At 42.6% G+C, this 27,271-nt stretch overlaps 2 protein-coding genes across 2 annotated transcripts in view; both read left to right on the forward strand.

Moving 5' to 3' along the window:
* Window positions 1-5,301: 5,301 nt before the first annotated feature.
* The window catches only part of LOC135256180 (uncharacterized), a 60,096-nt gene continuing 38,126 nt past the window's right edge, over window positions 5,302-27,271 (forward strand). Inside the window, exons 1-18 of the mRNA XM_064338024.1 lie at window positions 5,302-5,500; window positions 6,856-7,018; window positions 7,806-7,955; window positions 8,174-8,331; window positions 8,706-8,879; window positions 9,185-9,323; window positions 9,452-9,639; window positions 9,858-9,999; window positions 10,664-10,847; window positions 12,232-12,294; window positions 12,885-13,077; window positions 13,555-13,717; window positions 14,493-14,642; window positions 14,822-14,982; window positions 24,095-24,268; window positions 24,593-24,731; window positions 24,858-25,045; window positions 25,242-25,383. Of these exons, the coding sequence (XP_064194094.1) occupies window positions 5,339-5,500; window positions 6,856-7,018; window positions 7,806-7,955; window positions 8,174-8,331; window positions 8,706-8,879; window positions 9,185-9,323; window positions 9,452-9,639; window positions 9,858-9,999; window positions 10,664-10,847; window positions 12,232-12,294; window positions 12,885-13,077; window positions 13,555-13,717; window positions 14,493-14,642; window positions 14,822-14,982; window positions 24,095-24,268; window positions 24,593-24,731; window positions 24,858-25,045; window positions 25,242-25,383 (2,833 nt within the window). The 5' untranslated portion in view covers window positions 5,302-5,338. The remainder of the gene's footprint in view (window positions 5,501-6,855; window positions 7,019-7,805; window positions 7,956-8,173; window positions 8,332-8,705; window positions 8,880-9,184; window positions 9,324-9,451; window positions 9,640-9,857; window positions 10,000-10,663; window positions 10,848-12,231; window positions 12,295-12,884; window positions 13,078-13,554; window positions 13,718-14,492; window positions 14,643-14,821; window positions 14,983-24,094; window positions 24,269-24,592; window positions 24,732-24,857; window positions 25,046-25,241; window positions 25,384-27,271) is intronic.
* On the forward strand, window positions 16,642-18,521 carry LOC135255782 (cytochrome P450 2D9-like). The gene is made up of 4 exons (XM_064337399.1): window positions 16,642-16,816; window positions 16,942-17,129; window positions 17,311-17,452; window positions 17,849-18,521. Exons 1-4 carry the CDS (start codon window positions 16,795-16,797, stop codon window positions 18,031-18,033), a joined length of 537 nt encoding a protein of 178 aa, XP_064193469.1. The 5' UTR covers window positions 16,642-16,794; the 3' UTR covers window positions 18,034-18,521.

Here is a 27,271-nt window from a genome sequence, read left to right on the forward strand (position 1 = left end):
GTGTGTGTGCAGGTTTTCATTCCAACCAATTAATGCTGCCTTAATTGAGTCCAATTACTCATTCTTCAGCCATATGCATTTAACTGCATTGAAGCACATACTATAGACAAGTTTTTATTTAGACAATGCGGGTCACCATAGACGTCAGGTCACCATTATGTGCAAACCTGCATCCCTAATATAGCAAATAATTGAACTAATAATATAATCAAGATCTGAAGCTGGAATAAAAACAAGCATACGCACGGCCCTCCGTGGCACTGAGTTTGAGACCACTGCCTTACAGGCTCAGTTATGTGCCAGTCTGCCCCACCCACACATACAAATAATCAAACATACATTTTATTTCTGGAAGAAAAGGGGGGAAAAGAGGGTAATGGTGCAGGTGTAGAATAAATGCATCTTCTCTTTTTTTGAAAAACATTGTGTTCAGAACTTACAGCAGGTTAAGTTGTGTTATTTATACACAAAGAGCCAGAAGGATAGATGTTTTGGGAATGCAGAGACAAAGATTCTATTTGCTGACAAACACCTTTGTCTAGGGTGATCACAGACTTTAAACATTGCCTAGCAGATAACCAGTTGTCATAAGTGAGCAATGTGCCTCTAATCTAATCAGTGTTATGTCTCCTCAGGAGTAACTGGCTGTGCCACACTGGGAAGATGAAGAAAAAAGAAAACATTAAATAAGCGAACAAACAAACAAAAAAATCTACTACATAAGACACACAGGGTTTGCAAATATTCTGGGCCATTGCCAATGATTTTGGTGGGAGCACTGCAAAAAGCCCATCAACTTCCTTTCCCCCCGTTTCCAGCTAGAAGCTGTGACCTACACTCTGCCACGATTGTCTTTGTACAGACAAAATCCTATGCAGGACGAAAACTAGTAATCAGCAATTTTCACAAACAGTAATCAGTAAGAACACATTTGTCAATTGGTTAATTTAGTTGGGGTTCGCTATGGTGTTCACCCCAGTGCTCACATGTAAAGGCACCACATCTCTGGACTGAATGAAGCTGCATGCAAACAGGAAGGAATCGCTCCTGAAAACGTTTCCATGGGGATAAAATATGCCTTTCAGACATTTCAGCTTTCATCCTCAAGCTGATATTAGTGGTTCTGTGTGTCCATTGACACCTATTTTTTAATGTATTTATTATATATATATATATATTTTTTTTTTTGCACTGTGGGTCAGCGTTTGTCAAGAAGAGCACATCTAAAGTGCTAAAGTGAAACAGCACAGATAAGAGGGGCTGAGGCAGATGCCCAATAGCAGCTTGCACCAGGGGAGTCCACAAGCGCTTGTTGCGTCCGTTGATAACTTGGCTCAGGCCTCAGGGCCGCGTGTAGCGCGTAGTGTAGTGTGTAGCGTAGCGTGTAGCGTGGCGTCGTGGTGAGTGCATGCGGTTATTAATCAGCAGCTGGAGCTCTTCGGTCGAGAGCGGACCGCTTGCTGTGCCGGGGGCGTGTTCCAGAGGAGAAAAGCCTGCTCTGCCGCTGCCATCTCTCCCCAGGGAGGCCCCGCCTCCCTCTGTGACATCACAAGCCTTAGCTTGGCAGGCTCCACCCTGTGATTGGGTAGGGAGATGAGGGAGGGGGTGGGGAGTCTAGAAGGATATCTCTCCACAGAAAGGCCCTGCCTCTCTCTGTGACATCACAAGCTTCAGCTTGGTAAGCTGCACTATGTAATTTGGAGATAAGTGGGGGGGGGGGAGGGTTGGGGTGTATAGAACTGGAGCTGGACATCACTGGCCTCAGCCTTGATCCGCTGGGGGTCAGTGGCAACAGCCCGAGTAAGGGATGCCCCCCACCCCCTCACCTCCCCACAAATTACACGCTGACCTACTTCTGTCTCCCCAAGTTAACGCATCACAAAAGGGCACTCCCTGTACAAGCTCTGCCTGAGCAGAGCCAGACTGGGCCTAGGTGGACCTATGCCCTCACCCCCAACTCAGCCAACAGGGCCAACCAAAGCCCCCCCCCCCCCACCAGCTCAGGATAGGATGGACCGCCCCTCTGGAAAAGCTGCCCACAAAACTGAACATGGAAGTGCTCCCTAACACACACACACACACACACACACACATGCTCAATATGTGGTAAAACAAGCGGCTTCAATGTCGGCATGTGGTCAGTACGCTGTGCTCTTGGAAGCCCTGGGCCCCACGTTCCCGAAGCCGTCTCTCAGAGTGCATCTCAGTCTCAGTGCTGATCTAGGATCAGTTTCGCCTTTAAGCTCATAATGGATTGAGGTTAAGGCACCGGCATGGAAAGACTGACCCTGGATCAGCACTCCCGATTTCTTAAGCTGCTTTTCCACCGCATGGTACCAGCTCAACTCAAATCGACTCTACTCACTTCTGGTACCAGGTACTTTGTTTTCCACTGCAGATAGTACCCCCGTCAATGTAGCTGGCCATCATTAGTGACGCCGCATGAAATGCGTTGCTCTGACCAATCAGCGGTCTGCAGTGTTTTCACGTCACCTTTTGGTATCGCCTCAGCTCGCTTGGAACCTCGACGGAGGTGATACCAAGAAAAGTACCAGGTACCAGGTACTATCCACAACTTTTGCCCGATGGAAAACCAAAAAAGTCGAGTGGAGTCGAGTCGAGTTTAGCCGGTACCATGCGGTGGAACAGCGGCTTAAGGCACCTTGTGAACATGGGCCCAGATGTTGGCTGTAGTACGGAGCTCAGCAAAGGGCTATCCGGTGTGTCGTATGCAGTCCGCGGTGAGCCAGATGACCCGGTGATCCCCTAGGCTGCCCCGTAACCCTGTCCCACCGGAGGAGGCGTCGGGATTTTTTACTACGGTCCGTCCCCTGAATGTAAAGCCACCGGGGCGGGGCGCTAGGGTCCCCGGGTCAGTCCCAGCCATATGCCGCCAGCACACAATGGGCCGGCCTCAAAGGCCCCGCCCCCTGGTCCCGGCATGGCTAGGGGAAGGGGGACACATTGTTTCGCAGACAAAGGGCAACGAGGGCTTGGCCCCCCGTTTCATTGCAGGAGGTCCCGGGGACAGGAGGCCGGGGTTCGGGAGGGGAGGGCAAGGGGTCCAGAGCATGGGTCTCTACTCCCCTTTACATCTCTCGAACCCTCAACCAAACCGCTCCCCCGCCCAAACACTCCGGAAACCCGACAAACTCTCACAATACCTCTTCCCCTCATGTTGAATATATAAACTTGCGGGCATGTATGTGTGTGCGTGTGCATGTATGCATGTGTGTGTGTGTGTGTGTGGAGGAAGGGGGGGGGGGCATAGTATCTATCTGATCTAAACTGACAGGGAATTCTTTACAATTACAAATGGCAAGCCATCTTAAACGTTCTGTTGGCATGGAAAAGGCATAAATGTGTGTGTTCTGGAATGTGCATTACCTGCACTTTCCTGCGTAGAAAGAAAACACCCTGAAAATATGTTGAAATAAAGTATATTATTAATATATCACAACACTTAACAAAGCATAAGAAAAATACAATATAATCACCACTTTCATATAGTGCAATATACTGTGTATACATTTCAAAAATACACTGCTATATTCATAATATTTTCTGAAATATTCCCGTTAAAATAAACAAGATCTGCTCTCAGTGGCCACAGGTCAGGGGAAAGACTGGGTTTATTTTTCAACTCATCAAGGAAAAAAAAAGTTTCTTCTGTTGTGATCCATTTCAGCTTGTGTGCTCATTTGGATTACCTTCTTTCAGAATTGGATGTATTTATATATATATATATATATATATATATATATATAATTTAATGTAACTGAACAAAAAAAGGAATTTAAAAAAATGTTTGGCTTAAGAGAAGGACGATCTCAATAACCTTCCATGTTAGCTGGGAGCACCGGGAATAATGCTGCCGCCTAGTGGTCCACTGGATTTATGCGGTTTGTCGAGTAAACGTCGTGCAAGAGTACTCAGGTTACAGCACACTTTCATTTTAGGCATTTAGCAGATGCTTTAATCCAGAGTGAATGAAGATCACCCTGGATTAATGAAGTGCACAAAAAAAAAAATCACCAACATCTCAAGTAAAAATTAATTAGAATGTAGTGGACCACGAAACCCTGTCACGAGGCAATCTTTTGTCACTAGAACTGATGTGTGGAAGGGAAGGTAGAGAGGGTTTTTTTTATAAGGGGGGGGGGAGCTAGGGTGGAGCATAGCGGACGAGGGGAATGGTAGTCAGGGTGCAAATGACTCCTCTGTACTTTGGACTGAACACCAATAAAACTATTGCACAAACAGAGGGATTTGGAAGTTAGTGTTGCCAGGCAACATGGAACATATCGCAAAACTCGAGTCCTGGCGGGCAACATGCCTAAACTTATTATACATTGCATAATCAGCTTAAATGTGACCTTGAATGACTTATTTTTTGTTCTTGTAATCATTGTTCTTTATTTAATTTTCTCAGTGACACAATGAGAGTTAGACAGATACGACGGGAGATACAACAAAACAAAAAAAAAAGAATTAAAAAACTTATAAGAAATTAGAGAAGAAAGAAAACAAATAAAAACAGGCAGCAGTTGAACCAGTTAAAAATTCACATGAAAAAGAATTAAGATCAATGACCTGAAATTTTCTCATGTTACAAAGATATCAAGTATCAGTGTTTTTGCAGTTCATTCCAGGTATGAGAGTTACATAATTTAAAAGCAGCTTTGCCAGGTTCTGAGTTAACTTGAGGAGAGCTTTATAAATAAACAAAAATCAGTGCTGATTTCTCCTTGTGGAAAAAGAGGGCCAACCTACCTTTTTAAATATTAGATGCAGTGATGTGGACCATAATTGTCACCAGTTATAAGAGTTGTATTGTAGACAGCATCTAAAGGCTTGAGGTTAGAAGCAGCTGCATGTCTATAATCTGGGTCCCCATAAACCAGGGCAGACAGGATAATTGATGAGTAGCTAATTGTCTTACTTGAACTTGAACCATGAAGTTGACAACATGGGTTTTAGAAGTCAGATTTTCATTTACCCAGATGTCCAAACATTTTCAGTGGGGTACTCTATCAATTTGAATACCATGATAAGTATGAATCTGAAGGTTGTCATGGTCAGTTTTTCCTAGCTCTGGAGATCGGCATGAATTCAGCTTTATTGGCATTTAATACACAAGGTGTCAAGGTTTACAAGCATGTTTTGCATGAGCATCAAAGGCATATTGCAGTCTATCGAGTCAGTTGTAAAGATTCAGAACTACAGTAAAGAATAGTATCATGTGATTGTGTGGGGGTGGGGGGTGGACAGGCAGACGAGAGACTAGCCTATATATTGTAGGACACCAAGTACCAACGCCAGTAGAGCAGTAGTCATCATGCTGGGCTCCCTAATTCTCCTGTGGATAATCTTCATCCTCCTCTTCTTTCTCTTCAGAAATCAGAGGCCCAAAAACTTCCCCCCTGGACCTCCGCTCATCCCGTTATTCGGAAGCCTGCCTTACCTGGACCTTGTCAATCCTCTCAATGACCTCAGGACGGTATGTTTAAAAATCTAAACTCATGTGCACCCTTTTTTTTTTTTAGCACATCCTCTTAAAACTGATATTTGTAAAACTGTAAAATATGAAGTGTAATAATCATGTGCATGAGTAAATTATCTTGGTTTTTACTACAGATAAGGTGCATTTGTAATAGACAGCTGAAGCCTTTGTAGCTGTTTTAATTAATTTTTTGTTGTTGTTGTGTATCCAGGTCAGGGTGCCCTATGTGTACAAATTGTGAGACTACCTTGGTCTGCATGTCCTAATGGAGTAAATACACATGCTGCCGGTCATGGCATTATCTTAAACGTACTTTTGCAATCAATGGAGGAAATATTTCTCAGCCACCATAAATCAGTAGCACTTACCTGAGCGATCTTCACAGAGATGATACACTACATTCCCAAAAGTATGCGAACACCTGAACGTCACACCCATATGTAGCAGTTGAACATCTCATTCCAAATAAACATGGGCATTAATATGGAGTTGTTGTAACAGCCTCCACTCTTCTGGGAAGGTTTTCCAGTAGATTTTAGAACATGGCTGTGAGGATTCGCTTCCATTCAGCCAGCAGGGCATTAGTGAGGTTGGGCACTGATCCTGGATGTAAGGCCTGGCTCGCAGTTGACATTCCAATTCATCCCAAAGGTGTTTGATAGGGTAGAGATCAGGTCTCTGTGCAGGCCAGTCAAGTTCCTTCCCATCATTTCTTTATGGTTCGTGCACGGGGGCATTGTCATGCTGAAACAGCACCCTTAAACTGTTGCCACAAAGTTGGAAGCGCACAATTCTCTAGCATGTCATAGTATGCTGTATCATTAAAATTTCCCTTCACTGAAACTAAGGGGCCCAAGACCAAACCATGAAAAACAGCTCCAGACCATTACGCCTCCTCCACCAAACTTTACAGTTGGCAATATTCGGGCTAGTACAGTCGGCACCATGCATTCCACCAAACCCAGATTCGTACGTCACACTGCCAGATGATTCATCACTCCAGAGAACGCATTTGCACTGCTCCAGGGTCCAAACGACTATGCGCTTTACACCACTCCAGTCGACACTTGGCATTGCACATCTTAGGCTTGCGTACGGCTGCTTGGCCATGGAAACCCAATCCATGAAGCTTTTGACGAGCAGTTCTTGTGCTCATGTTGGTCCCCAGAGGTGGTTTGAAACTCTGTAGTGAGTGTTGCCACTGTGTTCGCTACACTGGGTGTCAAGTGTCAATGCAGCAAATGTGGGGAGGAAAAAAACTGAGAAATGCTTAGAAATAATGAATGTGCATGTCTCCAGTTTCACGTGACACTTCATTTCACTTCATTTCCATCTTCCATCGCAAACGTAAGCTGTCGGAGCGCTATGGGAAGATCTACAGTATCTACTTCGGGAGCTACAAAGCTGTGGTGCTGAATGGGATGCAGGCGATCAAGGAAGGGCTGGTCACTCACTCAGCGGAAAATTCTGGAAGACCTACAGGCTTTATGATAAACGATATAACAGAGGGGAAAGGTAAAAACACCTAACTTTACATCCTATGACGATACCACACTCTCTACCACTTCCTGACTCATATTAGGCAGCTCTGGAGCATCAAGCCTTTAATTAATTTTTTTTTTTTTTGTATTTTTGAGAAGGCATGCTTGAAAAAAAAATTATTACAAAGGTTCCATGCATTATCGATGCTGATTTGAATCAAAAATACACAAATCGCATTATTGAAGCCACGGACGAACAGGAGCAACTGCCTTCAGCTCGTTTGGCTCAGAGATAGATTTATATGCTATAAAAAGACAAAGTTAAGACTTGCATGTTTGCTCCTCCTTTCCTATATACTACTAAACGGATGCCATATTTACAGTTAGTCTATTATTATATTGCCACAATTTCATAGACATTTAGCATCTTACTGGAAAGTATGAAGTATGGCAGTTCACGGTCGCTCATTTCACAGTACTAATGTTACTTCTACCAGTCCAAGTAACTATGTTAGGTGGAGTAACTTGGCATGAGTGGGTGGGGTTGAAGAAGGAGGAGGAGACTTATTTGATTGTAAACACAGGTTAAGAAATCCTACATAGTATGCCTTTAATGGGAAAGTCCCAACTTGACTGTCCCCACTGTAATGTTGCAAAATGTCTGGCATCACCTGAGATACTTTGATAAAACTGCTAAAATTTTAAGCTAAAATTGTCTGTGGTATCACTCAATCGGTATTACCATTGTTTGTACTTATTGAATGACATAAGAACACTGCCCGTAGTGGCTTGGATGATAAATGATAAATTTCATCCTTTAGGCATCGCCCTGAATTCCGGGCCAGTGTGGAAGATGCACCGGCGATTCGCCCTAATGACTCTGCGGAACTTTGGCATGGGAAAACATTCTATGGAGGCCAGGATTCTGAGAGAGACTTCCTACCTCACCTCATATCTGGAAAAGAATGCTGGTAGCAATAAGACTTCAATAGTCACTTTAAACTTGTAGCCTATTAATTGTTGTATTATATAAATTTAAATAGAACATCCCCTAAATGGGTGAGGATTGGCCACATATAGCATCTGCATGAAGGGGTTAAATAGTTAATTTACAGAATAAAGTTGGTTTTATTTATGAATGTGATGAAAGGAAGGGCACTAATCTCTGCTTTACTGACATTTCTGGAAGGCAAAATAGACCCCCAGATCCTTTTCCACAAAGCCACATCCAACATCATTTGCTCCGTCCTCTATGGGACTAGATACGACTACGAGGACAAGTTTCTAGAGCTAATCGTCTGCTGCATCACTCGGAACAACAAGATCTTCAACAGTTGTTGGACCATGGTAAGAAGACCTACTACGCAGACCAAACACAGCTTAACAGTCCTGCCAGAAAAGTAAGATAAAGTGAATCTGCCTTGTTTTTTATACCATGTTTTATTTTTTCAATAATCTACTTAATTACACGGTGACATTAGCACAAAACATTTAAGGGCTATTTCAATCTCCACGCAGCAATAAGTGAAAACAATCACTACAAACCCTCAAAAAATAAGACTAAGAGAAAGTCCCCAGAGGCCACTTCGCTCTGTGGTGCTTCCGGGTGGATGCTACCTTCATCACATTTTTAACAAAGATTTTCAGTGACAGGCCAGTTTCTCATGTTCTGTAAGTACAAGTAAAATTAAACACAGCACCTTTATCTGCCCAAACTGCAGATCTATGATTCATTACCCCTGCTGAGGTTCCTGCCCCTGCCCTGCCTGAAGGCCTATGAGAACTACAAAATCCTAAAAGAAGCTGCAGCAGCTCAGGTGTCCCAACACAAGAAGTCCTGGGTGCAGGGAAAGCCCCGGGACCTTGTTGACTGCTACCTTGATGAAATTGAAAAGGTACCACAATATCTGTTTAACCGTCATGCCCTCTGGCATCAGTCCAAACTCAAATCCTTATCAGCCCAGTGCCACCAAGGGCTGACCTATAATAGACTGCTTTATCGCTGATTTAAAAGAACTGGAAAACTAGGGCACGCATTTCAGTGGATGTGGGTGGACACTAGTCTTTGATCTTCTGAATTGATGGAAAACACAATGGCGTGTTCAAAATAATGAAAACACGCCATCGGAATGAAATAATGATGGGTTCATATTTATCAATGGATCTCTCTCCTTGTTGTCTTGATTGCTGTCTCTGCCAGAGGAAAGACGATGGCTTCTCCTTCAATGAAAGCCAGCTGTTAATTGTTCTGCTGGACCTCCAGATGGCTGGAACAGACACCACTGCCAACACACTCCTCACAGCCTTTCTGTACCTCATGACTCACCCAGATGTTCAGGGTGAGTTCTCAGTTGTGTTTCTATGGTTACCTGTGCCTGAGACTGAAATGCGCACAGCTGCAGCAGCCTTTAAGGTGGAGATGTCTCCCAGCTCAGTGACGTGTGCCATCTCTGCCTGAGGTCTCCAGAGAGGTGTCAGAAGGAGATCGACGAGGTGCTTGGGGAGAAGGAGCAGGCCTCTTTCGAGGACAGACTCATGATGCCCTACACACAGGCCATGATCCATGAGGTTCAACGAGTTGCCGATACAGTGCCACTCAGCATCTTCCACACTGCCACCGAAGACACACGGGTGATGGGCTACGACATCCCCAAGGTGAGGCCACCAAGTATCAGTGTTGAGGAGTAGTTTACCTTCATGTACAATGCTGTTAAACTTCCATCCTTTACAAGACAGGATGGAAGAGAAGCACAGCAAAGGCCCAGAGAAAAAACTGATCTCAGAAAAGTATTGTCAGCAAAGTGGTGCACTTTTCCTTGTCTTTCTCCATCCCTCCGTCTTTATATTTCCTTCTCTCTCTGTTTTGATTTTAGGGCACCCTCATTATCCCCAACCTCACCTCTGTGCTGAGTGAGGAAACCCAGTGGAAGTTTCCTCACGACTTCAACCCCTCTAACTTCCTAAACGATGAGGGAGAATTTGTGAAGCCAGAGGCCTTCATCCCCTTCTCTGCAGGTAAGACTGGGACACGCTACAGTCCATTTGGTTTATATTGTCATTCTGTGCAATTAAAATCTCTGTAGTTCCTTGTATTCTGAATGTAAATATGACTAGGGAAACCAGCTTACATGTATCAAGGCCAGTTTCCTCACATGCAATTCAGTCATTCCCCACTTTGAGAGACTTTTCTCCCATCCTTCATCTTTTCGTTCGCAAATCAGCAACAGCATGCTGCATGTACTTCTGCTGACGTTGTATTACAGAGGTAATAGCTTCTAATACACTTCTTACATGCCTTTTTAAAAACGCAAGCCATTTAGGATTGTTTTCAGCTTTATCACGTTGAATATTTAAGCTCCAAAATGCCTCCGTCAAATCTCGAATGACGTCTGTCCACCGCTAAATTCCGTTTCTTACGGCAACAGAGAGTTTCCCCCTCGCTGTTTATTTCAGATAGTGACTCCTTTTGTGCAGCATACCAGGAGGGGGCCTGGTCGACATGATTTTGTATCTGACATTCAATCCATGCCAACCAATTGCTTTATGGTCACAATTGATCAGTAATTGGATAAACAGTAAGGGAACGGTGACAATGTAATGCCTACAGTCACTACACTGTTGTCCCTGGATATTACAGTATGTGTGTGTGTGTGTGTGTGTGTGTGTGTGTGTGTTGTAGGGCCTCGGTTGTGTCCTGGAGAGGGTCTCACACGCATGGAGCTCTTCCTGATTCTGGTGACGCTGCTACGCCGCTTCGAGTTCATCTGGCCTAAGGACGCCGGGGTGCCTGACTACACCCTCACTTTTGGATTTACCCAGACACCCAAACCCTTCAGAATGGATGTGAGACTGAGGGCAAACTAGTGAAATGGAACAATGTAATGTTTCTGAACAAATCATTTGGATAGCTACTATAAACAGCAAATTTCTAATTAGGACTGACAGCATGTTGTAGTGATTATGGGACTAATTTGCTCTGATTCAAATAATAGTGTACACAATGAGCAGAACAGAAGTGTATGAAAGGCTTCTCCTAAGCTTATGAAAGGGGCCCCCCATGGTTAAATTTTAGGTCTGATTCCACATACTATTATATTATATTTCAACATAAATGTCTGCTTCACATGCCAATGATATCTTTAATGTCCACTACTGATATTCACTGTTGCTCAACAATCATGATACATTTCTATGCCATTATGGCCACACTTGCCACTATGATGACTGCTGCTGCATGCTAATGAATCTTTTTTTTTTTTTTGTTTTTTACTTGTTTGTTAATTTATCCTTTGTTTTCTTTGTTTCTGTGTTACGTTTGCACTAATAAAATGAAAACAATATATTCATTTTTAAAATTCCATTCAAATTCTGTCCACACTACTGTTTATACTAGTGACTGAAAGACTGAGAATTTTCAGGGTTTACAATCAGTACTTGATTAAAATCAGATACAACTACTCAATACTGTATAAAATGGTACAATAGATCTATCTTTCTATCAGGAGTCTAAAACACTGGTGAGCAATGCCGTTAGTATTATTGTTCCTCCTCTTAAAATATCACAGTTGACATCCTGAACTCACACTTGCTGTTATCATTTACTCTTCCAAAGGTTACAGCAGAAATTGGGAACCTGTGCTCCATGATCAGACCAACTTACACAAAACTGTTTAGAGGAACTAGATTAGAGGAACTGGCATCATTGTCTGATTTAAAAAAAAAACTCTTTTAGTAAGTTCCATTTGTGTGTATTTTCTGTCTTGCCGTCTTTTTGTATCGTGATTAGCAGATATACAAGCTGAAGAGTAATGACCTGGTACATGGTTTCCAAGTCTGTAAAAAAAAAAAAGTTGATCAAACTTGAGATATCTCCAGGTTAAATAAAGGCATTAAAACATTTTAAGATAATTACAAGGATTCTTTTTTTTTTGTTTAAATGCTGCCTCATGATTATTGTCTATAATTTTTTGTATGCGTTTTATTTTATATGTGCAACAAACAACTTAAATCCACAGTCTGACTGTACAACAGAAAGCATACCTGTATATAAGAATGTTGCAGTGCATCAAACAACACCCAAACGTAGGCATGTTTTAAAAATAAGAGAATGAGGCAGATGGAAATTATTTTTGGAAGTTGAAATTTTCAGCATAATAGAAATACAGAATGGGACTGAGACGACCTTGGCATGGAGATAAAGGTTAAAGGTAAAATCAACATCCAAACAAACAACTCGAAGTAGCAAAATGGGCTTTGCACAGGTGCACATGCAAAAGTACCTAAAGCAGAAGCATTCAGCACCAAACCAAGGTAAGTACATGGCATAATCATTCAAATATTTAATCTAAATACGCGAGTCGTCCGGACTGAAATGCCCGTATGTAGCAGTGTCCTTAGCCATGCAGTCAGCAACAACACCAAGCACCTGAAAGTTCAGCGGCACTGCTGACAGAGCTGCTCTCTGCATATTGCCTACAGTGTTTATCTGGAACAAACTGAAAAACGGGGCATTTTAGGAGGAAGATAACCTATGCATCGGGAGGCTTGCTTTATTTGTATCGCTACATTATTCAGGTCAATTGAGGACCCAGTTCTTATAGGCTAAGATGACTTGGGGAACCAATGTGCTGAGGAAACAACAGGTACTGTGTAATTGCTTTTAGAATTACATGAAAGGGTGTCATGCCCAAGTGTCCCCATATTCACCACTGAGAAGCCAGCTGGTAATCACACACAAACTATCTGGGTTTTCTGAAAATCATACGCTAAAAATGAAATATTTAAAACCACCCCCCCAGAAAGTGAAATACCACTTTAAGATCAACTATTGGATTCCAGCCACATTCAATAAACTAAAAGAGTAAATAATTGATAAGAGTTGGAATTACTTTATTATACAGTGGTGCAAAGACCAACAGAGCAGAAGTGACCATGCTGGGCTCTGTGATTCTCCTATGGATCGGCTTTGGCCTCCTCTTCCTCCTCTTCAGAACTAGGAGGCCCAAAAACTTCCCCCCTGGACCTCGGCCAGTCCCAATATTTGGAAACCTGCTGCAGCTGAACATGGCCAATCCTCTCAACGATTTCAAAAAGGTACAGTGAAAACTAAAATCATGTACAGCTTTCTTTAAAACCACTCAAAACTAGAACATGTGCCAAAAGTTATATTAAACGTGCCATATGCATAGACGACATCGTTCAAATTTATTATTTTTACTATTCATTGAAGTGACAAAGGTTAACCTACCGCTGGTGTGTTATTGTCCAACCATTGCAGTCTCACTGATCACTACTTTGAAAATTGGGGATTGATGAATCTAGGACTTTTTGTACACTAATTGTAAGTCACGTTGGATAAGAGCTTAATGCCTAAAATGTAAATGTAATGTAAAATGTATTAGTTTCATATAACAATAAGGCTGCGAATCATATGCAGTTACCATCAGAAAGGTGAGACCCATCTCCAGGTGCAAGCTCACCCAGATTCTAACATATTAATTTTTTTAACATATTAATTAATGCCTATGTAGGCTGATTCATTTAATTTCCATCTTCCATTACAAATGTAAGCTGTCGGAGCGCTATGGGAAGGTCTACAGTATCTATATTGGGAGCATGCCAGCTGTGGTGCTCAATGGTCTGCAGGCAATGAAGGAAGCACTGGTCACTCAGTCTGTGGAGTTTGCTGGACGACCTGAAGACCTTATGGTAAATCACCTATCAGAGAGCAAAGGTAAAAGTGAAACCGTACAAATTTCAAAATAATGCCACACTCTTCACAACTTCTTGTCAAACTTGGCAATTAAGTCTCATGACTTAAGATTTGATAATCAAGAGAATATTGTCAATAGGAAAGAATTTAATTAAAAGTGCGGTATGTATTATCCACAGTGACTTGAATCAGAGAAATAAATTACATTCTCACAGAAGTAGATATCCAGGTGTTGGTGTCTGTTTAAAAAAAAAAAAATTATTTAACCTTCATTTACCTTGGGTAGGTTCGCTGAGCACGGATGCTCTTTTGCAGCAACGCCCTGCTTCACACTCATACACATTCACACCTGGGAGCTGCCCAATACAACCGCAATCCTCTACTGTTGGCCACTGAGCAGCTCCACTGGAGGGAGAGAACATTTTTTTAGCCAATTAAATCAGTGGTTAATTAGGTGGCAAGTTTTTTGCGAGAGCCTGATTTCTTTTTTTCTTTTTACAGATAAAAGCTATAGAAAGAAATGCAGCCATTAGGCACTAGGAATGAAATGGTGTTATAAACAAAAACAGAGAAATCTGTTGACAGCTCATGTGAATGACCTCAACAATAATAATATACAAAGCTAAAATGGTTTGAGATTATAACAATGGTAGAAGTAAATGACTTGACTACAAAAATGTGAGAAGGATAATAAGTATTCTTGCCAAATTTCTGGTATCACTCAATATTTACAAACATTGTTCTAAGAATGCTGCCCCTGGTGGCCAGGATGACCAACAACAAATTTGAATCTCAGGGATTGTCTTGACTAACGGGGCTATGTGGAAGGAGCACCGGAGATTCGCCCTAACAACCCTACGGAACTTTGGCCTGGGGAAACGATCCATGGAGGAGAGGATTCTGGGAGAGATTTCCTACATAGCCTCGCATTTGGAAAATAATGCAGGTACCACTTAATAGCAAAAAAAACTTGTTTAAACATCAGTTTCCTTTGTGACATTCTCTCTGTAGACCTGAGTTCATCAGTGTGCCCTGTTTTTAAATAGTAAACATTAACCACAATCTAACAATTTAGTAATGGTAAGGGAAGGTCACTCATCTCTGCTTTGCTGACACTTCTGGTAGGTAAAGCTATCGACTCACAGATCCTGTTCCACACGGCTTCATTCAACATCATCTGCACTGTCCTGTTTGGGACTCGATACAAACATGAAGATGAGTTTCTCCAGAGCACCATCCGCCGCATCACGGAAATCACAAAGATTCTCAATGGCCCCTGGTCTATGGTAAGTACACCAAAATTCAGTCCAAACAGTAGACTGAGAGTTGTAGAAAACTCTTTTTGATGGGAGTTGTGCTAATGAAAGTCAAGGAAGCCATTATGAGGTTGAGAAATAAGAAAACACTGCCAGAAATACAGGTCAAATCTTAGGTTTACCAAAATCAACAATTTGGGATGTCATTAAGAAGAAAGAACTGGTGAGCTCAGTAATCTAAAAGGGCATGGTAGGTTGAGGAAGACTTCTACCAACGAATTCTCACCATAATAAAAAAAAAAACCAAATATATATATATATATATATATATATATATCCTTTATTTAACCAGGTAAAAGTCTCACTGAGATTAAAATATCTTTTCCCAGTCCAAATAGCAGTCCCACAGATCAAAAACACTCTTCAGAAGGCAGGCCTAGATGTGCCAGTGCCTACTGTCTGAAGAAGACTTCACAAACATAACTACAGAGACTACAATACAAGATGCAAACCACTAGTTAGCCACAAAAACAGAATTGTCAGGTTACAGTTTGCTCGGATGCACCTCAAAGAGCCCGCAGAGTTCTGGAAAACGTTTTGTTGATACCAAGACTCACTTGTATCAGAGTGGCAAGAGCAAAATGTGAAAGTCAAAAGGAATTGCCTAACACCCAAAGCACCCCGCCTCCCCTCATCTGAGAAACATGTTGGTGGTTGGTGTTATGGTTTGGGGATGTATGGCTGCCACAGATACTGACTCACTCGTCTTCATTGATGATGTAGCCTAATTGCTGATAGCAGCAACAGAATGAATTCAGAAGGGTACAGAAGCATCTTATCTGCTCAAGTTAAAGCAAATGACTCCAAACTCATTGGACTATGCAAGACCTGGGTCAAATACGTATTTGTTGTGGGTTCAAATACTTTTCTACACTTTTCTGATCTTGTCGGGTGTATTGGAACCAATGAAATACTCTCAAAAAGTGTAATCCCGCCTTTATTGGTAATCATTGTGAGCCTGATTCTCACCAGCACAGTATCAATATGGCACAGAAGAATGTATTTTAAAAAAATATGTTTTCATTTGATTGGACCAGCTTATCCACAGAAACAAATGAAAACCCAAATTAAAGCCACTAAAGATCAATAGATACACAAAAATTTGAATCTGACAAAATCGTATCTTGACTGAAGACTGGACAATGCTTATCTACAGCAAACAATATGCAAATCATATCAAATTAGCCCTAAAGCACAAATTGTAACTTTCCACAATGCAAAATTTTGAAATGTTCTTGACTGGATCCTCCTTCCAGAAGCCTATCGAACTGAACATGTGTTCATAGTATGAAACCATATCCAACATATATAAGTTGGACCAAACACAAATCCTTAACGACACTGCCCTTAAGGCCTTTAATGAATGTGAACATGGGACAGGTATCCCACACAAGTCTGGTACCAGAGCAGCTACACTGCATTTAATCCACGCATGTATCCTATGTTCTTAGCCATCCACATGCATATACCCCAGTCTAAACTCAAATGCTTGTTAGCGTATGCAGTAACCAAGGATTCTTCAACATTGGAGCAGGCATCAGTAAATCCAGGATGTGACATTCCATTTTATCACATTGTAACCTGTTCAAAATAATGAAACTGATGATGGGTTGATATTTACCAATAGATCTCCCTTCTTGCTGTCTTCATTACTGTTGCCATCAGAGAGGGGACGATGGCTCTTCCTTCAATGAAAAACAGCAAATCATTTATCTGCTGGACCTCCTCTTTGCTGGAACAGACACCACTGCCAACACACTCCGCACAGCCTTTCTGTACCTCATGACTCACCCAGATGTTCAGGGTGAGTTCTCAGTTGTGTTTCTACTGAACTGCATGTGCATGTACTGAACTGCGCAGCAGCCTTTAAGGTGGAGAACGATGTCGCCCAGCTCAGTGACGTATGCCGTCTCTGCCTGTGTTCTCCAGAGAGGTGTCAGAAGGAGATCGATGAGGTGCTTGGGGAGAAGGAGCAGGCCTCTTATGAGGACAGACACAAGATGCCCTACACACAGGCCATGATCCACGAGGCTCAGCGAGTCGCAGACACGGTGCCGCTCAGCGTCTTCCACACCACCACCAAAGACACACGACTGATGGGCTACCATATACCCAAGGTGAGGCCACAAAGTATCCTTTACTGGACAGGAAATAAAAGCACAGAACTCCCCGAGTCCAGCAGTACTACTGTCAGCAACTACTGAATTTCCTCTTACTATTTCATTTTCATTCCCTCCTTTTTATGTCTCCTTCTCCCTCATCCCTCCATTTTGTCTTTTCCGTCTGTTCCGGTTTCAGGGAACCGTCATCATTCCCAACCTGTCCTCTGTACTGAGTGAGGAAAGCCAGTGGAAGTTTCCAAAGGAATTCAACCCCTCCAACTTCCTAAACGATCAAGGAGAGTTTGTGAAGCCAGAAGCCTTCATGCCCTTCTCGACAGGTAAGAATCAGACGCTTCCTTTACAGTGATTTTTTATTGGGCCGATAAAGTGGAATAACTAGTGGAATGCTAGTTAATTGTGCTGTAAATGTAATATCTGATCAGGGCCAGTTGTAACTAATTGGGGAGGGTAGGCAGTGGTGGAACCTATCACTAATGGGCTGACGGGGGGGGGGGCGGTCTGGAGACAAGAACAATAGCATGGAAAAAGCTCTGAATATGATCCATAAAATGGCAGGGTTCCATGGCACAGCAAGTTTGAGAACACGGCCCCCTACCTCTCCTTCAGAACAGTGAAGGAACTGCCTTTGGGAATTGTAATGTTGGAACTTCATACGCGTTTTGGTTTTGATAGTTTGGTATGATGCAGTGTGTGTGTGTGTGTGTGTGTTTCAGGGTCTCGGGTGTGTCTGGGAGAGGGTCTCGCTCGTATGGAGCTCTTCCTGATTCTTGTGACACTCCTACGCCGCTTCAAGTTTGTCTGGCCTGAAGACGGGGGGGTGCCTGACTACACCCTCATTTATGGTCTCACTCAAACACCCAAACCCTACAGACTGGGTGTCAGACTAAGAGACAGTTAAGATTTTACATTAGGCACCGGTGGGGTTGGGCCTCACCAGCAGATGACGCTGTAGTGCACAATGCATGGAAATGCATATCTAATAAATCAAATAGCGAAATAGTACAAAAACTTGTTCAATGAAGTAAACTCATAAAAAAGTCACAATTATAAGGGTGCTGCTTGGAACCATTTCCCTTGGAAAACACAGCTTAGTGTGTGTGTGTACATCCAGAGCTGCATTGACAGCAGGCTATCTTTTGTTGCGTGTGATGGGGCCAGTAGCTTTTCAGCCACATAGAGCTGTTGTGTGAACTGTGTAAGCACAAGAAAATTAACTCCTTGCATAAATACCCAGTTCGAAAATTCATGTTTAGCTTGGCGGGCAAGCCATTGTAAATGAAAGGACTGCTGAAGTGAGGGAGATTTTGCCTGGCAACTTGTGGTTAAACACGTAATTTAAAAAATGTAATGCCAGCATTTTGCCTTGAAATTAAATGTCTGGGTCCACATAGGCTCATGGTTTGTTATTTAGGCCGTGTCTTTTGTGCTACATTGTCTGTATACATCACTGACTCTTTGTATGTGTTGTTTGTGTGTGAGAGTGTGTGTTTCTGTGTGTGTGTGTGTGTTTGTGGGTGTGGGATTAAGAACAGTACAGAATAGGACTCAGATGACCTAGGTATGGAGAAAAAAGTTTAAGGTAAAGTCAACAGCACCCAACCAACCACACAAAGTAGCACAATGTGTTCTGAGCAACCTCACTGCTTGAATAAAAATATCAAGGCAAGACAATAATGGAATTTTTCTTGTTACCCCCACAAAAACCCTCCACATGCTCAAAAATGATAAAAAAAATCCCCAAATGAACCTTGCTGGGACAAGCGGGAGTTTACTAAGGGCCCAGTCCAGCCTCCGTCACATCCCACAGCTGAAATGCCCCTGTCTGGCCCTACAGCCCGTACATGAAATAAGCAGGTCAAGGCGACTCCTCTTTAAATAAATACGCATATGTAGCGGTGTCCTGAGCCGTGCAGTCAGCAACGTACCAGGCACCTGAAAGTTCAGGGGCACTGCTGACAGAGCTCCTCTCTGCATATTGCCTGTTGTGTTAATCGGGAACAAACTGAAAAAAAATGGGCATTTTTTATTTTTTTGCCATTTTTCTCCCATTTTCTCCCCAATTTAGTCATTATACCAATTCCGTGTGTGAATCATGGTCCTGGTTGATGCGATATCCTCTGTTGGTCTGGGGAGGGTGTAGACTACCACATGCCTCCTCCGATACATGTGGAGTCGCCAGCCGCTTCGTTTCATCTGACAGCGAGGAGTTTCACTGGGAGAGTGTAACATGTGCGGAGATTCACGCTATCTCCCCCAGATCCCCTCCCTGCTGAACAGGCAGTAGGAGTCGCCAATGCAACGATCAGGACTCATACCCTCACTGGCGTCCCACCTGTGAACACTGCCAATTGTGTTTGTAAGAACGTCTGACCAAGCCGGAAGTACCGCTGCCGGGGATTGAACCCGGATCTCTGCAGGGCAGTCCCAACCTAGGATCACTCTTATTACTAACATCCTTCCACTTTATTCGTGGCCGGAGTGTAGCACAGTGGGTAAGGAACTGGGCTTGTAACCAAAAGGTCGCAGGTTCGAATCCCGGGTAGGACACCGCCATTGTACCCTTAAGCAAGGTACTTAACCGGAATTGCTTCCGTATATATATCCAGCTGTATAAATGGATACAATGTAAAATGCTACGTGAAAGTTGTGTAAGTCGCTCTGGATAAGAGCGTCTGCTAAATGCCTGTAACGTAATAATATTCCTATAGCACTTTCGTGACACACATGTACCTCCTGTACCACTTTCATTTTACATGTAGGCTACCTCCATCCAGCACTTATTTTGAACTTGTATTGTTATCTTGATGTTGTAGCTTGTTGTCATGCCTCCTAGTTTGACTTAACATTACTCTCTGACATAGCTTATGCTTACTGTGTGAACTGCGTGTTCATGGCCGTGAATAACTGTTACAGAATGAGTACTGTACCTTATCGGACGTGCGTTTTGTAGTTGTTCCAATGACCTTCGATATGTACTTACTGTACCTTGAATAAAAGAGTCTGCCAAAGAAGCGTAATGTAATGAGAGTCCACCCCACGTTCCAAGTGTCCCTGTTGAAACCTGTGGTTACCAGCCCTCTGGTCCCCCCTGCTTCCTTCGAATGTCATCCTGGCCAAGCCTTCCATTAACCACACCATCCCACATTTGACATTATAAGCTCTGACCGGGCCAGTGCTCTGGCCTCCCTCACCGCCACCACCAAAAGACCCTCTTCCTACAGGAATAAGGGGGGCTGCATTGTAAATGCACAGCCCTCCCGTGCAGGCACAGGGGACACTGCGAGACCGCTGACAGCAGAAAAGAGACGTTTGACAGCTGGTGTGCTCTTCTTATCAACTCTTATCGACCTCGGTGTACAGTGCATTTTGACGCTCTGTGGGTCAAAGACGATGGCTCCCTCTTACTCTGATTTTTATACTCCCTGATAACCCTGCAATTTATAGCCTCTTACACATACATCGATACCCCACCTTGGAACATACATACCCACATAATCACCTCCAAGACACAATCTCATCCCTCTCATCACGTGTTAGCACATTACAGGCATTTTTTTTTGTTTTTAGTTAGTACACCGGCCCTGTCTGACCAGCAATAACAAATGCATTTCCTTACAACAATGTATACAGATTCTGCAATGTGCTGGGTTCAAGATTCTTGTCAGTTGTTGCCGTCAGATGTTTCATGGCCCCTGTCAAGTTTTGATGCCCAGCACTCCTTCCCCCATTATGGCAACATCAGTGACAGCAGGTGCTCAACAGAGACTCAGACCTCAAGGTACAACATACTGTACCAAAACAAACTTTGAAGAAATGAAAATGGTACCCGTGTTTTAGTAATGCAATATGGGCATGCTGTTCACGAAATTTATACATAACAAATTTTTCTTAAAGGAAAAAAGCATGCTTTCTTTCCACGATGAAATACATGTAGTGAGTAAATGCACCTGCCAATCAATGCGTTTCATTTATAGGCTCTATCTAGCAGACTTTAACTGCCCGTTTACTTTTTTTTTTTTTTACTTCAAACTACAGTGCTTTTTACTGTTGCTGCAGTTGCGCACGTTATTTCAATTATTTCCCACTGGTGCACATGAGATCCATTTATCAATTTCATAAATTAACATAAAGCACTTCCACTTTTTCCAGTTCAGCAAATTTGGCATTATTGCTCTCTGATTTCTGCCAGTATTTTCTGTGACCAACACCCAACTTTACTGATCAGTAATCTGCAGTAGTTTTCAGGGTCTATGTATTTCACCCCATTTCAACAGAGTCATTGTCCAGCACTCCATCCCCAATTCCGGTACCATCAGTGACAGCAGGTGACTCAGCAAATCACAATCCCCCAGTGGGTGTGGGTTCATGTCCCCGGCCTCCTCCCCCCCCCCCCTCCCCAATATTCAAAAGTGACACTAGCCTTGTTCAGTAAACTAAAAAGAGTAAATCATTGAAACAACTCCACCTCTGATGTTTCCTATTTTTTTCCTATTTATACGGTGGTGCAAAGACCAACAGAGCAGTAGTGACCATGCTGGGCTCTGTGATTCTCCTGTGGATCAGCTTCAGCCTCCTCTTCCTCCTCTTCAGAAATAGGAGGCCAAAAAACTTCCCTCCTGGACCTTGGCCCATCCCAATATTTGGAAACCTGCTGCAGCTAAACCTGGTCAATCCTCTCAAAGATCTCAGAAAGGTACCGTAAAAACTAAAATCATGATTAAGTGCAGCTTTTTGTACACTCAGTCAAAACTTTAACATGAGACTAAAAATGCGATATTAAATGTACCATATCTATAGTATTCTAGTGACAAAGGTTTACCTACCACCGGCGTGTTATTTCCCAACCATTGCAGTCTCATTAGTTGCTATTTTGAATATTTGTGAATCTAGGCCTTTTTGTGCACTAATTGTAAGTTGCTCAGGATAAGAGCATCAATGTAATGCCTACACTGTAAATGTCATGTAAACTGCATTAGTTTCACATAAGGCTACCATTCATAAGCATCAGAAATCATCAGAAAGGTGAGATCTCCTTGTGCACGCTCACCAAAACTCTAACAGTACTGAGTAATCTGTTGTGTGGAAAATACTCACTGGAAGAGTTCACACACTTCAGGCACAGTGTACCTTGCACAAGGTGTAAGTACCGACACAATAATAACCTTAGAGGTACAACTAGAAAGAAAAGCCAGATGGAAATGTATTAATACTCATTATTGTGAATACATTATTCACAATAATTAATCCCTATGTCGCTGTCTCAAGCGCCACATGACAGGCTAATTCATGTCATTTCCATCTTCCATTACAAATGCAAGCTGTCGGAACGCTATGGGAAGGTCTACAGTATCTATATCGGGAGCATGCCAGCTGTGGTGCTCAACAGTCTGCAGGCAATGAAGGAAGCACTGGTCACTCAGTCTGTGGAGTTTGCTGGACGACCCCAAGACCTTATGGTAAATCACCTAACAGAGAGCAAAGGTAAAAGTAAGACATTACATTGTTCAAAATAATACCACACTCTTCACAACTTCCTTTCAACTTCTTATTCAAAAAGAATCTCATTAAAAAGGTGGAATGTATTATCCACAGTGACTTGAATCAGAAAAACAAATTATTATCCTAAAGTAGTAGGCCTACATATCCAGGTGTTTAAATATGCAAGCTAAAGAAAGAAACACAGCCATTAGGCACAAGTATTTAAATGATGTTCCCATTTAATTAAATGGCATTCTAACCAGAAACAGATAGGCCTAAATATGTGTAAAGCTCATGAGAAGAGTGATACAAGCATTCTTGCCCAATTTCTCATATCACTCAATATTTATTTACATTGTTTTAAGAATTCTGCCCCCAATGGCCAGGATGACCAATATAAAATTTGAATCCCTTAGGGGTTGTTTTGACTAACGGGGCTATGTGGAAGGAGCACCGGAGATTCGCCCTAACAACCCTACGGAACTTTGGCCTGGGGACACGATCCATGGAGGAGAGGATTCTGGGAGAGACTTCCTACATAGCCTCACATTTGGAAAATAATGCAGGTAGCACTTAATGGCAAAAAAAAAAAACTCATTTAAACATCAGTTTCCTTTGGGACATTTAGAGTGCTCTCCGAGTTCATCCATGTGCCATGTTTTTAAATAGGAAATATTAACCATAAACGAACAATTTAGTAATGCGATGGGAAGGTCACTCATCTCTGCTTTGCTGACATTTCTGGAAGGTAAAGCTATAGACTCGCAGATCCTGTTCCACAAGGCCTCATTCAACATCATCTGCACTATATTGTTTGGGACTCGATTCAAACATGAAGATGAGTTTCTACAGCAAAACATCAGCCATATCACAGAAGTTGCAAAGATCATCAATGGCCCCTGGAGTATGGTAAGTACACCAAAAAAATACCCAAACAGCTGTCCGACAGATCAAAAAACACTCTTTAGGAGGCAGGCCTAGATATGTCAGTGCTTACTGTAACCAGGATGGCCTGGTTACATTTTGCTAAGAAACACCAAAAAGAGCCCACAGAATGCTGGAAGAGCAAGAGCTAAATGTGGAAGTCAAAGGGAACTCCCTAAGATCCAAAGCACACACCCCCCCAATCTGAGGAACATGGTGGTGGCAGGTGTTACAGTTTGGAGATGTATAGCTATCGCAGATATTGGCTCACTTGTCTTCGTTGATGATGTAACTGCTGGTAGCAGCAAAATAATTAATTCTGAAGGGTACAGAAGCATGCAACCACAATTCATCCTATGGCAAGACAACAATGCCAAACATACTGCTAATGCAACAGTAGAGATTTCAAGGCCAAAAACCAGAAAATCCTTGACTTGCTAAGTCATTTGCCCAATCGAAATTAAATGTATCAAGTGTTTCATATATGTAAACATAGATTTATTAGCTGTACAAAAAGTTAGACCTAAACGCAAATACTGTAACTTTCCACATTGCAGATTTATGAAATGTTGCCCCTGCTGAGGCACCTCCCCCTGCCCTTCCAGAAGGCCTTTCAGAACATGAACATGATCAGAAAGTCACTGGCAGACCAGGTATCCCAACACAAAGAGTCTTGGGTACCAGGAGAGCCACGAGATCTAACGGACTGCTACCTTGATGAAATGGACAAGGTACCACAGTACATGTTTATCCACCATGCTCTTTGCCGTCCACATGCACATACCCCACAGTCCACCATGCTCTTTGCCGTCCACATGCATATACCCCACAGTCCACCATGCTCTTTGCCGTCCACATGCATATACCCCAAATGCTTGTTAGCTTATGCGGTAAACAAGGAGTCTTCAACATTGGAGCAGCCATCAGTAAATCCAGGATGTGGCATTCAGTTTTATCACATTGTAACCTGTTCAAAATAACAAAACTCAGTGATGATAGGTTGATATTTACCAATAGATCGCTCTTCATGCTGTCTTCATCACTGTCCCTTTCAGAGAGGAGATGATGGTTCCTCCTTCAGTGAAAAACAGCTGGTCGGCTATCTGCTGGACCTTCTCTTTGCTGGAACAGACACTAGCTCCAACACACTGCTCACGGCCTTTCTATACCTCATGACTCACCCAGATGTTCAGGGTGAGTTCTCAGTTGTGTTTCTATGGTTACCTGTGCATGAGGCTGAAAGCAGCGCAGCAGCCTTTAAGGTGGAGAACGATGTCTCCCAGCTCAGTGACATATGCCGTCTCTGACTGTGGTCTCCAGAGAGGTGTCAGAAGGAGATTGACGAGGTGCTTGGGGAGAAGGAGCAGGCCTCTTATGAGGACAGACACAAGATGCCCTACACACAGGCCATGATCCACGAGGCTCAGCGAGTCGCAGACACGGTGCCGCTCAGCGTCTTCCACACCACCACCAAAGACACACGGCTGATGGGCTACGATATCCCCATGGTGAGGCTACATAGTATCCTTGACTGAACAGGATGGTAATAGAAGTGCAGAACAGCCCCTGAGTCCAACAGTACTACTGTCAGCAACTACTAAATTTCCTCTATTTAAGTTTTCTCTCTCTCCTTTCCATATCTCCGTCTGTGTCTCCTTCTCCCTCATCCCTCCATCTTGTCATCCCTGCCTGTTCCTGGTTCAGGGAACTGTCATCATTCCCAACCTGTCCTCTGTGCTGAGTGAGGAAAGCCAGTGGAAGTTTCCAAAGGAATTCAACCCCTCCAACTTTCTAAATGATCAAGGAGAGTTTGTGAAGCCAGAAGCCTTCATGCCCTTCTCGACGGGTAAGAATCAGACACTTCCTGTACAGCAATTTTGTTTTGGCTAGTTAAAGTGGAATAACTAGTGGAATAGTAGTTGCTTGTGCAGTAAATGTAATATGACCATTTTGGTGGCCCTAAACCGGGGGTAACCAGTCAGGGAAGGTAGGCAATGGAAAAACCAATCACGAATGGGCCGGCCGGGAGTTTGGGCGGCGGGCGATGTGGTGGAGAGGGAGATTTGGGGTGGGGTGGGGCTGGGCGATGTGGTGGTGGTTGCAGTCGGGGGACATGAACAATAGCATGGAAAAAGCTATTTGCACTACGTGAATATTGTACAATTAAAATGTCGCCCAAAAAACTGAACATAGCCTACATTTAACAGGACCCATAATGGAGATTAAATACACGTAAACGCCACTTATCCACCTTTTTAAAACATGGCAGTGTTTACTCACCTATTTTCCATTTAACCGCATTGATAAACCATTCACATTGTTGCAGTTTTCGACAAAGTCATACTGACGCTTTATGCTTCTAGGTATTCAACATCATTTAACGTTATTGTACAAGAGCAACATGGGAGGGTAACTGGGAATGATAAATACAGATTGTGTGGGAATTATTCTCGTGCTTTCTTTAATCAATTTGCTTTTTTTCTTAAATTCGTTTTCTTATCACAGGTAGGCTACAAACGGTATTTCAATATTTTGTCCAACCAAAACGTTCTGTTCACAACACAAATCACCTTCCAGTACAAACACATATTTGCAATGTATGTAAACGGAAACTGGAAACTTAATTCAATACATACATTTCTGTGTTATTTCGCATTACACCATGTTCACCAATTTAACAAAAAATACAGCAGTATAACAACTTAGCTAGCAATACATATTCAACTCATACAATTGCAGTTCAATACTAGCTAGCCGGTGTAGCTTCAATTCTCAATAACTCAGTACATGGAACGTTTTTTTTTTTTACATGGGAGTCACAATTTCGACATAACTAAATGCATAAAACCATAGTAGTTAAATGCTGGTTAGCCATTGTAGCTACCATTCTTCATAACTGAATACACGGCTTCTAACATGAGTCGCCATTTTACAACTAAACGCACACGTTTTAAACATGGGGGTGGCCGTGTTAATTCGAAAAGATTGTCACTCCCCTTGCCCTCATATCTTTCAAATCAAGGAGTAAAATACAATATCGGTTGTACGATTTGCATGAATGAGAAAAGCCTCGCTGCCGTATCCACAACAAGGAATATGTTCCAGCAGCTAGTTTGGTTTAATTCCGTTTAGCTAGCTAGCTACCGTTTTAGCTCCAAATAGAAAACGATCTCAACATGAACATAACTACATTATTTTACTTGCACCGAAGAGTTTCTCTATTTCCTATACCGTGTTATAAGTTACTCCAATTAACTTTATAGCACATTTAAAGAGTTAAAATAGTTTTACATACCTGGGAATGATAATGGTGCTTTTCAATTCACTTTCTTTGGCCCCACACAAGGACAATAGTTTCCTTATCACTGTTGGTACAGAGTGCCATCTACAGGATGTAACTATTATGACATGTTAGCTGTCAACTCCTGTAATTATTAAGAGTAGGCTAACTTTTACAATGGTCACAGATCACACACTTTTTAATGCACAGAAAAACTCTTCCAAAAAAAAAAAAAGTCACTCAGGTACAGCAGACTAGGCTGTAATACAGTTACACACAATAAAACAAATGAACTTCATAAAAATGGCCAAAAGAAATTTCTCCCAGAACACCCCCCCCCCCCCAAGCGCCTGCGTTCTCCCTGGTAAAGTAATAGCCTAGCTATGTTTTTTTTTTCAAAACAGCACTGCCTGAAATCAGTGGCAATAAACAGATAATTGTGGCAATAAACGAC

Source organism: Anguilla rostrata, chromosome 5, assembly GCF_018555375.3.
Source record: "Anguilla rostrata isolate EN2019 chromosome 5, ASM1855537v3, whole genome shotgun sequence".
NCBI lineage: Eukaryota > Metazoa > Chordata > Actinopteri > Anguilliformes > Anguillidae > Anguilla > Anguilla rostrata.

Excerpts from the sequence above, each read along its gene's own strand:
- LOC135255782 (XM_064337399.1), top strand. The coding sequence starts at position 16,795 with ATGACTCACCCAGATGTTCAGG. Across the intron at positions 16,817-16,941 it reads GACTCACCCAGATGTTCAGG|AGAGGTGTCAGAAGGAGATC; the intron begins GTGAGTTCTCAG and ends TGTGTTCTCCAG. Across the intron at positions 17,130-17,310 it reads TGGGCTACCATATACCCAAG|GGAACCGTCATCATTCCCAA; the intron begins GTGAGGCCACAA and ends TTCCGGTTTCAG.